The sequence below is a fragment of the Chiloscyllium plagiosum genome, unplaced genomic scaffold, assembly GCF_037043375.1.
Source record: "Chiloscyllium plagiosum isolate Xiang-an unplaced genomic scaffold, Cpla_swu_hap1 HiC_scaffold_13, whole genome shotgun sequence".
Classification (NCBI taxonomy): domain Eukaryota; kingdom Metazoa; phylum Chordata; class Chondrichthyes; order Orectolobiformes; family Hemiscylliidae; genus Chiloscyllium; species Chiloscyllium plagiosum.
In genome coordinates this window covers 31402267-31414489 of record NW_028270151.1, presented here as the reverse complement: position 1 = coordinate 31414489, position 12223 = coordinate 31402267, and the positions used below count along the sequence as shown (strand labels likewise).

Below are 12223 nucleotides of genomic sequence, written 5' to 3'. Positions count from 1 at the left end.
GACAAGCCAAACAGAAACACGCACGAGAATTCCTAGATGCATGACATTCCAACCAGAACTATATCAACAAACACATTGACTTGGACCCGATTTATCACCCCCTGGGAAAAAGAACAGGAAATGACATCACTGCAGGAAATGACATCACCAACCCAAAGAAACCCAAACATATAAATAGAAAGCAAGAATCATCAGCAGTGCTTCGTCTGGAGGCTTACTGAAGCTGTTACTTAGCATGGTAACAAAACATCTGAAAATGAACCTTCCAGGTCAGCGAGCAAACCTGCATCCAGACTTGTCTCTTCGATTTGAGTTCCCAAAATATATCACCTCACACTTGTCTGTAAACTCATTTCTCCATCTAACTTTCCAACTGATCTATATCCTGCTATAAACTTTGAAACCTTCCTCAGTATCCACAGCTCCACCAATTTTTGTGTCATCTGCAAACTTACTAATCAGATCAGGCAGCCTGACTTGTGCTTTTCCAGCGCCACACTTTTTGACTCTGATCTCCAACACCTGCAATCCTCAATTTCTCCTAAGCTTACTAATCGGACCAACTACATTTCCATCCCCAAATCATTTATATATATTACAAACACAAGATCCAGCAGTGATTCTTTTGGAACACAACTGGTCACAGACAACAACCCTCCACAAATATCATGTTTCTTCTATGACCAATATCCAAAAAAGCAGTTTTCAATGGATCCCATGTGATTTAATCTTCTGGACCAGTCTACCATGAGGGTCCTTTTTATCAAATGCTTTAGCAAAGCCCATGTAAACTACATCCACTGCCCTACCCTCATCTATCATCCCTCTGCCACTTCCTCAAAAAGTTCAATTAAATTTGTGGGTCAAGATGTCTGGAGTTTTCTGTGCAGTTTTGGTCTGTTTAGTTGAGGAAAGATGTTTTGACTATGGAGGGAGTGCAATCAAGGCTCCCTGATTCCTGGGAATGGCAGGACTGATGTATGAAGTGAGACTGGATCGATTTGGTTTATATTCACCGGAGTTTAGAAGAATATTGGGAGGAGGTGGTAAACTCATAGAATCTTATAAAATTCTAACAGGACCAGACGGATAAATGCAGGAAGGATGTTTCTGATGGCTAGGGAGTCCAGAACCAAGGGTTATAGTAAGGCTACAAGGAATGCATTTAGTCCTGAGATGAGGAGAAAGATTAGTGAATTTGTGGAATTCTCTGCAAGTAGAAAGTAGCTGTGGTCAAAACATGGAATGTTTCAAGGAAGAGTTAGCTATGGTCCTGAAAGCTAAAGGAATCAAAGGGTATAGGAAGAAAGCAGGAGCAGGGTACTGAGTTGGATTATAGTAAATGGTGCAGCAGGCTTGACAAACCAAATAACCCGTCCTGCTTCCATTTTCTATATTTATATGTTAATGGTGACCATTTCAGGAATGTTCAGATTTCTACTGGGTTTCCATTCTTTTCCCACCCAATATGTTTAGCTCGCTCTCTTCCCTTACCATCTCCAGCAACATGCTTTATTCAGTAGGAGGATTGGTTGGAAGGTGCTTCATTTACATTGGTCACTGGCAAAGAGAAAGGGAGATGCTGCAGGTCATTTTTCTGATTTATGTTGGACCCTTCTGCCACTGATACCTTCCCCTGAACTCAAAAACTCGAACTGCCCTGTGGTCCAGCTACAAATCGATAATTGTTTTCCTAATCCCTTCAAAAAAAGACTGCTTTTCACTTTGAAGTATTTTTCTATCTGAATCTGAAACCAGGTCAAATTGGTTAGAATAAAAGCTAATCTGAAGACATTTTTAATAGTATGAACTTTATAAACTTGTGGTTTGAGTCCAACTACTTTGATTTGATGTCTAAAACACATTTTAAAATAATTTAAAGTAATGGCAATTTCAGTAAGAAATTGTTACTGAAAAAGTTTTGAACACATACATTCTTTGCAGTTTATTTGTTGGAAAGAAAAACAATGTAACTTTTAGATAAATTAAAGTCGATTATAACAGCTTTGCATTTTTAGATTTTGGAAGTCCTTTAGACTCAACTTATCTTTCATCTCCAAATTTCATAATACAAGTTGTTTTATCATTTGGCGCCTTGCTTGATGCAGATGTTAAACGCACAAACTTGGTTCTTTTCCGAGAAAGCTAAATGTCAGTGTAACCTGTAGTTGAGATCATCTATGTGTTTAAAATTATTGAAACTAACAATTCATGTATGAGAAACTTAACAATGTAGCCAGAGCAAGGACTGCTTTCTTTTACATTTCCTGTGTTATTGATTAGACATGGTTCAGCTTTATTCATTGCTTCTCTTTGTGCCCATTGTTCAATATAACTAGGAAAACAAAGCATTAGTCTTCACCTTGCAACTTATTTACACCCTGCAGGGCACACACTTCGTTATCACTGGTCTTTTATTTGCTTGTGAGTATAAGGTGACTGTGGAACCCATCGTTCTCCAGGGGCAGACAAGACAAGCTGTGACCTATGTTACAACTCCTCACTGCAGCAATTCAATTAAAGTCAAAGTTCTGAAACGTCTGCTTTGTGCACGTAATGGTGAGTGGGGTGAAAAGATTGTGCACCATGATAGTTGTGAGGCATTTTTTTGTCTAAATGTTTTGGTGAAATAGTTTGTTTAATCTTCATTCTTTATCCACTGCATGTAGCAGATTTCAACTTCGAGCATCAACCTTCCACTGTAAAAAATCTTAGGCGAGTTAATGTACCATTTTATGCAGAATCTAAATTCAAACTGTTACAGCAGCTTAATTCCACACATACAGTTTAAAACAGAGATACCGTGGCACACTTTCCTGTTTTTTAGCCCATTGGATAACTAGGGTGTAGCGTGGAGAGGAAAATCTATTGTGAGTATTACACAGTATTAATAACGCCAGACAGATTTTATGTCTATTTAAATTTCAACCATCCCAGGGACAGTACATTTGCTTTCTGCGCTGCAACAAGGTGAATTAATATACTCAAGCACTGTGACAAGAAAATAACCAGGTTCTGTCTGGTTTAACCAATTCTCAAAGAACCACCTCTCTAAAGTGGAACCGATTCACAGTGTTACCAGACCCAGAGCAGAATACAATCAGTAATCTGAATCACTCCACTTTCATCTTGGTGCACACATTTTCTAATGTTGCAAATACAAAACTTGATCTGACCCATACTGTTATAGGGCAACTTAATGCTATGATTGCATGCTGACTCCTATCAAAAGTAGCCAGCTATATAAACTCTAAGGAGAGGCAAAGAGAATAGGACAAACCACAGGACAAATGGAAACATGGGAAACTACTCTTGGCCAACTTCACAACCTATCAAATTGTTACTCAGAGAATACTCTCAAGCAATGTTGGTTGTGGTCGTATCCAAATGCACGATAGGTGATTGGTAAATCAGTAAGAGGTGACGTAAGAGCTTCAAGGTGAATATATTATCACACATTTCAGCGCAAAGCGGAGCTGTTCAATACCCCAGATTATTCTTTTATTCCATTTCAAAATCAGATTCTTCCATTTGTAGAAATTTTGATTTCCTTTGTGTTTCCATTAGTAATTCACCAAATATCGGGGATAATGTCACAGTCCATATCTGATATTGAATGGAGTCAGTGTATGGGATGATTGACCAAAATCTGAAATTACTCTCATTTACTCTTCTAATAGGATCATTTGTTTCACCCAATGTTTGATTATTCATGTTAAGATTGATGATGCATTTTGTCAGTTGGAACTATTCAAACAGTTTCAATCTTTACAAGGACTCTACATTTTTGCCTACGGAGCCTTCAAGGCCTTGCCAACAAACATAAACCACATCAAAATTGTCAACCCATGTGCATTCTGTGCTGCTGATGACAGAACTCAAGATTGATAGAATTATATGCAGAGTTGTCATACTCTAAGTAAATTAATTCATTAGAGGGGAACAAGGGATAGCCCTGTCTGAATGTCATCATGTGGAGATTCAATTGAGACTGTTTATCCATAATGGCATTGTATAGGTATGTTTCTGATAAGCTTCAGTTCATTTTTATGGATTCTTATTCTTTAAATAAACATTTATTTTGGTATACTGTTGAAGATTGTGTAAGTAATGTTAAGATCAATGTAGAAAAATGTGTATAAATATTTTTACATTGAGATGAGCATGGAAGTAAATGGTACAATTCTCTTTTCTGTCTTGATACCAGGGCTTCGCCAGATGTCCAGTCAAACTTCTGAAAAGGTCATGTTGAAAGCAGAGAAACTAACTGCTGCCTTTGTTTCTGAAAATGGTTCTGTAAGTGTAGAGTTTCACTGGCAGGTTTCACAGAATCAACCTCATCAATTAATCACTGGGTACCAATTCAACTGGACAGAAATTTCCACTGTTAACAGACCGGTTGTCATACCAGACGTGGTAACTTTCCAAACTCAAGTGTTGCCACCAGTAAGTTAAGAAAATCATGCTGTGTTCATGTAAATTGTGATGGAGGGAAAAAATGCGTTCAACTTCTGTATCTACTTGTGGTACAAGTTGTTTATCAATAATAGATTTTATTTTCCAAAATGTTGCTTATGGCATACAGGTAAACACTTCAAAAATGGTCTTACCCCCAAAGTCAATGTGAATTGAGAGAGCATGCAGCCAAAGATATCAGCCCAAGACTCAGTCAAACATGTGCCTTATTCATTATTCTCTGGGAGCTGTGAACACCCATTGGACATCCATTACATTAACTCCAATTCATCTGGCAATGAAACAGTTCTGGGCCATATGCAAGCCCTGGTGGAGTGGGGTGAGATGGGGTAAGCTAGGGTCAGGGTTTTTGGTGTGGAGCAGGCATAGCAACGCTTTTCCTAGATCTGCATTAAAGTAGGTAAAATCCAAATCAAATAGTTTGGTTCCCTTTCCTGTGCTGGCCTCCAGCAGTCTTTTAAGAACTGGCATTACAGCCACTATAAGATCAAAGTAACTGAGCAGAGATCACACATTTCTGCTGAACTTTCTAATTTGGTCCTAAAACTGTAAAAATTCACAAATTTAATACCAGTTTCTAGTGTGGCAGTTAGATTATCTATGGGATTTGCTTTGACAACAAATTCCAACATCTTACTTTATTATATCTAACATTCTTAACGATTCATTCAGTGAACCTTGACCCCATTGTAAAAAGAAAACCATGGAAAGTATACCGAATAATCATCCAGGTAATTGCAGTTGTGAAACTATAGCTATGAAAGAATTTTAAATTCTAGGTTTATTTCCACTGAACAAGGATAACTAGGAGGGTTCTTGTTTAAATTATAACAGTCTTAATAGAATGAATAAGGAAAGATTAATTTCTCTGGTTAGGAAGGCAGTGACGAAAAGGTCATTAATTTAATGTTGTCAGAGAATGAGGAGAGTAGTTGGGATAAATGTCCTTACACAGAGAATCTTCAGGGCAGGGGTTGCATTGCAACGTGCAATGGTTTAAGCATAGTTTGCTGCTTCTTTAAAAGAAAATTTGAGGCAGCTCAAAGTTAGGCCAAATTTGGAATAGTGAGTTCAATTCTGGCTTCCCTGTGATAAGAAAAATGTTGTGAAACATGAAAGGGTTCAGAAAAGATTTACAAGGAAGTTGCCATGGTTGGAGCTAGATAGAGAAAGGCTGGATAGATCTGGGGCTATTTCCTTGCAGCTGAGGGATGATCTTATAGAGGTTTATAAAATCATGAAGGGCATGGATAGGGTGAATAGCCAAGTATTTTTAACAAGGTAAGGGAGTCCAAAACTAGAGGGCACAGGTTTAAAGTAACTTTTTGCTGATCACCAGAACACTTTCTAAATGTGGATGAACCAAAATTCCACAGTCCTTCCAGAAGAGTTTCTGGAACAGATGTTAGTATAAATCACATTTCCTGCAAGTTGGGTGCCAATCTGTTTCTCAGCTGAACAAATACCCTGTGGTGAGTGTCGTTGAATGCACGGAATGGACCTGCACAGCCCAACTTTGTAAATTATGCTCCAAATCAACCAATCAAGGCTATTTGATGTCACAGTCTGGCTAGTTGGAAAGATTCTGGCACACATGCCACAACCATGCAGGTGCCTTTCCCAGAATGGGTGTTATGCAAACTCACTAAAAGTGAGACTATATACCCCACTTAGAAAGCCTTCAACTTGCATAGTGTTGGTTCCAATGGCTCTACAGATCCAAACTTCCTGTCCATTGGTGTGATTTGTAAATAGCCCTTAAGGCTGATACCTCTCTACCTGCATCACAAACAGAAGCAGTGGTTATCTTAATTTGGTAATGAGGCATTAAAGAAGTGCAATTGCATTAAAATCACATTAACCTGTGCCCACGAATTTCTGTTAAGTGAAGCTTTACCACAGCTGAAGAAGGCCCCATGTATTCCAATTTGCCTAAAACACACACTACATTAAAAAAAATGCAGTTTTTATCTGACAAAACGTCTTTACTTTTAAACATGAAAGAGCAATCTGGTTTGGTGCATATTCATTCAGAATGTGGGCAAGATCATTTTGCAGCCATTGCTGCAGGTTTGTCTGTGATTTGTTTATGTTCTAGTGTAAACTAAGTCATCTCCGTTTGATTGGTGTGATCACATGCCAGGCAAGTACAAGATTGCCTAATCCAGAGTTACCATTAGGAACTTTAGTTTATCACATGCATTTTTCTTCCGCATTTCCTGTTATGCCAGCAGAAGTGGTTGACAAATTTGCCATAACCAGTGTTTCAGATTATCTGAATTTGATTCATTACATTTTCACTGTATTGCCCAATTGATTCTTATCAATATACAGTAAATCCAGCCAGAATCAAAGTAAAGCAGAGACTGATTCAATGAGTTTACAATGCTGGAACATTCTTAATTAACTTGCGTCTGTACTCAGGTTTTCTGTTGTAATAGCAAGCTCTAGTGTTGGAAATATGTACTACAAAAGACTTTTAACACATCAGGAAGAAAGATGGAATCACACTCAAGTCATGAAAGTTTTATGTGTAAACCAGTTGATCCATTTGGCTTGATTACAGATTATTCCTCTTCTGATACCTATGCAATTGCTCAGTTGTGATCTAATCTTGTATAATTACAGGATCAGCCCTTTATTACGATCCTCAATCTTAAGCCTCTGACAACTTATCTGATTCAAGTTCAAGTACTGTCTACAACAGGCAAAGGCCCAGCAACTGTCAAAACATTTCAGACTCCACAGGTTTATATTACAGTCTCATAAAGGTTTGTCATATCATTCCAATCAATTCAGTATGTTGTATTCTTGTAATGAACATCATCAAGTGTCACAGATATTGTGCTGCCAAAATCATCTGTTTCCATATTTTCTCAAAGATGTGTGGAAATACTTCATTTCAGGGGTTGTTGGTCATCTTGTGTATATAACTCAGCCTGAAAACATTGTCCAGCCACTTCGCTCCTCTTAATGTCTTTGAAAATTTATTTAGTTTTACCTGAACTGATCAAAGGCTTTCTGTGCAGTTTCGTTGTGGGGATTGATGTTTGACAGTCAATTCCTGTTTTGTTTCATTGCAGCAGCAAGTATAACTCAACATGCTACTTTTATATGCTGAGTTTACTTTATTTTTGAACTACTGCAGGTGCTAACTAGAACAATCAGTCGAATCTGGTGTCAAGATGGTCACAGCGAGAATGGAATTTAAACAAATCTTGGAATTATCATCACAGTAACCAAAGCTGTTCATGTTCTAACAACTGGGCTATTTATATGACGACTTGGAAGATTGAGCTTTCTGGATTTCCTGCCTCTGCCAGTTTGATTTGTCTTTATGTTATTGAAATGCATAATTGTTTCATATTTTACTAGTTCTTCAATACAATCTTACATTTATAGTTAAATCTTCAGAAATTCCTGGATTCTTATAATTGAGGAAACAGGCTTGTGGCAATCTTGCTTTCCTTAACATTGAAAACAATCTAAAGACAAGCAGAAAACTACTAATTGCAATCTGCGCTAAAAAAGAATTCAATATGATTTATGGAAACACACTTCATGGCATGAGTAAAAAATTGATAAATGTCCAAACCAAAGGAAAATTCAGTCTCAAAGACTAGTAGTTGTGGTTACAGAAGAGCAGATGTCATAGGTAAGGCTTACAAGTGACGATAATAAATATTTGGAAATTCTTTTACATCCTCTTTTCTGTTAACTAATATCGATCATAAGCCTGTTTTCCTTTTGCATTATGTCACACTCTCCCTCCCTTAGGAAATGAAATCAATTGAGTAATTAAGCACAGGAAGGCACTGGGAGGGGAAATTGCAATTTCTGTCTGAATTTCAATAAAACATATTACATATTAATCCAACATTATATTATACACTGACTAGTTGTAGTTTGTATGTGACATTTCCAATACCACAGCAGAACTGGAATCATAATATTCTACAGGTATTTGATTATCCATCCATGCTTTGTTTAGTGTGTTTTAGTCACATTTATAGAGGAAAACAAATGATCAGAAACTTGTAACATCAATAACGCACTAAGAATTATTATTACATATTTTGTCTGTGTACAAGTTGGAACCTTTTTTTGAAAGGAATTACAACACCAGATTCAATTCAGCTTGCGTTGAACCTCACTTCAAGAGCATGTTGGAAAATCAGTGTTCTGATATGAACCCCTAACAGAGGTCATTCTCACTTTTGTATCCACATCAATACTGGGGAGTAGGTAAGTCTCAAAACGGGAGGAAGTAGCTCAATATTTCACACCTAGTTTTGTGGCTGATGGTGATACATGAAGCCTTGCAAGTATAACTCCTCCCCTCTGCTCGAGCTGCTATCAAGGATTACCTTTTTATGCCTCATCACAACATAATTTCCATTGATCAACATTGGAATATAGCTGCAAGGTGCTTCAGTCAAATCTCAGACTAACCCTGCATGTTTCAAAACTTCGCTGCAAGATCCATTTAGATGTTGTTCCACCACTCTGCATGTATCTCTCAGCTGAGTATACCCCAAGAAGGCAAGTGTGCATGCCATTATCAGATTGATATGACAAAATAAATTGTTAATAGTATCTTGATGTAAACAGCCAATGCTAACTTTTGATTTGTCTGTGTTGCCTGCTTTCATATTTTACTAGTTCTTCAATACATATCTTACATTTATAGTTAACTTTCCAGAAATTCCTGGATTCTTATAATTGAGGAAACAGGCTTGTGGCAATCTTGCTTTCCTTAACATTGAAAACAATCTAAAGACAAGCAGAAAACTACTAATTACAATCTGCACTAAAAGAGAATTCAATATGATTTATGGAAACACACTTCATGGAATGAGTAAAAAATTGATAAATGTCCAAACCAAAGACTAGTAGTTGTGGTTACAGAAAAGCAGATGTCATAGGTAAGGCTTACAAGTGACAGTACCATGTAGAGCACAACCTGACTGGAATGTTTTTAAATAATTTGCTAACCCAAGGTTTTATCAAACATTTCCATCTCAGAATTATGCCTGCACACCTACCTTTTGGAAGTGAAGTATCACCAGTATTGCACCAGAGTCCAACAATTTCACTTCTCTCTTCAGATACAAGAGTGGGGATGCCAATAGCAGGGTAAGAATCACCTATTAGGCAGTATGATTCTTAACCTCGGTTTCCCTCTCCAGGCTCCTGTCACCTGAGAGGATTCCCATTGGCTTCAGTTAGTGCAGAAAGAAAAAATACTGACATAAAGTGTAAGGAAAGCATAAATCAGAGCAGGAAAAAAGACACCAAAGGTACAGAGAAATTTGCCTTCAACTTCAGTGGGATTTTTAAAGAATGGATGTCCAAAATCCCATTTGTTTCCAGGCTGGAGATTTGGACCTTTTTTTTAGATTACATTACCGTGTGGAAACAGGCCCTTCGGCCCAACAAGTCCACACCGACCCACCGAAGCGCAACCCACCCATACCCCTACATTTACTCCTTACCTAACACTACGGGCAATTTAGCATGGCCAATTCACCTTACCTGCACATCTTTGGACTGTGGGAGGAAAGCGGAGCACCCGGAGGAAACCCACGCAGACACAGGGAGAACGTGCAAACTCCACACAGACAGTCGCCTGAGGCGGGAATTGAACCCGGGTCTCTGGCACTGTGAGGCAGCCGTGCTAACCACTGTGCCACCGTGCTGCCCATCTTGGCACACCATGGATCACAAATGGAGCAGCAGCTTTCTCAAAACCTCATGTATATTTAAGAAAAAAGTCTTACATTTATGTGGTGCCTTTCATGATCTCCAGACACCCTAAAGCTTTATATAGCCAAATACGTATATCTGTGCACTGTTGTAATATAATAATGATACCTTCACTTGGGCACAGTTATAAAATGGAGCAGGCCTGACTTTAAGCAGCAGGAGTTCCTCCAGATAAATACACTGTATCTTTAAATTATAGTACACTAAATATTTGTTCCAAATGGAAAATGAGATTGAATTTCTGCAGGAATTCTCCAACTCCCTGGAGTAACTGCTGTTTTCAGAGATGGAGAACCCTGTTTACCCATTTTTCCTAATCAGCTTGTTCAGAGATTTTTTTTTAGGAACCTATTTTTCTAATCAACCTCTTCAGCAATGCTATTACTGTACATAACTTTGGAGCATGTGGGTTTCAAACCCAGATCTCTCAGTCAAGAGGAAAAGGACACGTCCTCTGTGCCAGAAGAGGATCTGAGAACTCTGTTTCTCTTTATGAGGAGGAACATGGAAATTGGATCCATTGTGCAACCCTCAACATTATTTTGGAATAAAACAGAAAAATGCTGGAAATAGTCAGCAGGTCAAGCAAGCAATGAAACGATAATTTATTTTTTCTCTCCACAGAGATTACTGTCTATATGAGAATTTCCATTTTTTTAAATTTCAGATCTTCAGCATTAATATTTTGTTTTTGTGCTACATTGGGTTCATAAACTTGCACATCTTAACATGTAAATCTTTTCTGCCTAAGTCAACCTTAAGTTAATCAGCTAATTAGTTATTTGACTAATTAGCTACAAAGTCTCATTTTATGCATCAGTGTTTTGCTCGGTCATTTCATTAGATTTGTACCTAACATTGACTTTCATCCTTCTTCAGCAACAATTTTAATAAAATGTTAACAATAACGGAACTTCCTGTAACGCTTAAGCATTTACCTCCCTGAATAATTATCCTTTAAGATCTGATGTAAAACATAAAAATAAAGATTGTGTATAGATATGTGTGTAATCATACTGGTAGACATGAAATATACTATAGCTGACAATCAATATCATCAAAATAGTAATTCTAAGTATATGGGAGAGAACATTTTGCACTGAGATGAGAAGAAACTTCTTCAGACAATGGTGAGCCTATGGAAATCTCTGCCACAAAAAATAGTTGAAGCCAAAACATTTAATGTTTTTATGAATGAGATAGTTATAAAATAAACTCTTTTAACTGGCACTCTTGATAAACTGGCAAAAATTATATACCTGAAATACCAGAAGTTTACTGTATTATTGCAATCTCCACAATGTCCATACTCAATTGAGGCTGCGAGTGAGAAGGCCATCTCCTGATAAGTTTTATTTAAGGCAAAGCTTCATTATTATTCAAGTGATCTATGCTGTAAACAAAGTATAACAGTGATGTGTATACCCCTGCATTATGTTTCTATTTGTGTGTTTAAGATTAATTATGTGGACCTCTTAGTAGACTAGAATATTTGATTAACTGCCATAGTCCTGGTCCCATAGTTGGCAGTCAATAAAAAGTTTGCTGGAGGTCTAACAGCTAAAGCAATCAAATTACACGGGGAAGAAACAGAAACAGGGTACTGAGTTGGATGATCACCCATGATCATATTGAATGCCAAAACAGACTCAAAGAGGCCGATGGTCTATTTCTGTTCCTACTTCTGTTTCTATTCCACGGAAGCTATCTCCTCTGCAATACAAACTGTTTCCATGGATTTCACATGGAGCCATTTTCATATTTTCTAAATATTCTTCGCCAGACTTTTACTTCTCCTATTCCCTAGTATCCCTCCTCACTACTACTAATTCTCATTTCATAATATTACAGATTGGTCACAACAAATATGGAGCCATTTGATGCATTGAGTTCATACCAGCTATGTCATGCTTCACGGGGACACAGCAGTAAAATGGAGGCTGAGAGCTTAATATCATTAAGTCACATAAAATGCCATGGT

General features: G+C 37.6%; 1 protein-coding gene across 1 annotated transcript in view; it reads left to right on the top strand.

Moving 5' to 3' along the window:
• Positions 1–11242, top strand: part of LOC122556060 (anosmin-1) — a 154128-nt gene extending 142886 nt beyond the window's left edge. The window contains exons 11-14 of the mRNA XM_043702467.2: positions 2388–2559; positions 4208–4446; positions 7105–7247; positions 7625–11242. Of these exons, the coding sequence (XP_043558402.1) occupies positions 2388–2559; positions 4208–4446; positions 7105–7245 (552 nt within the window). The 3' untranslated portion in view covers positions 7246–7247; positions 7625–11242. The remainder of the gene's footprint in view (positions 1–2387; positions 2560–4207; positions 4447–7104; positions 7248–7624) is intronic.
• Positions 11243–12223: the final 981 nt, after the last annotated feature.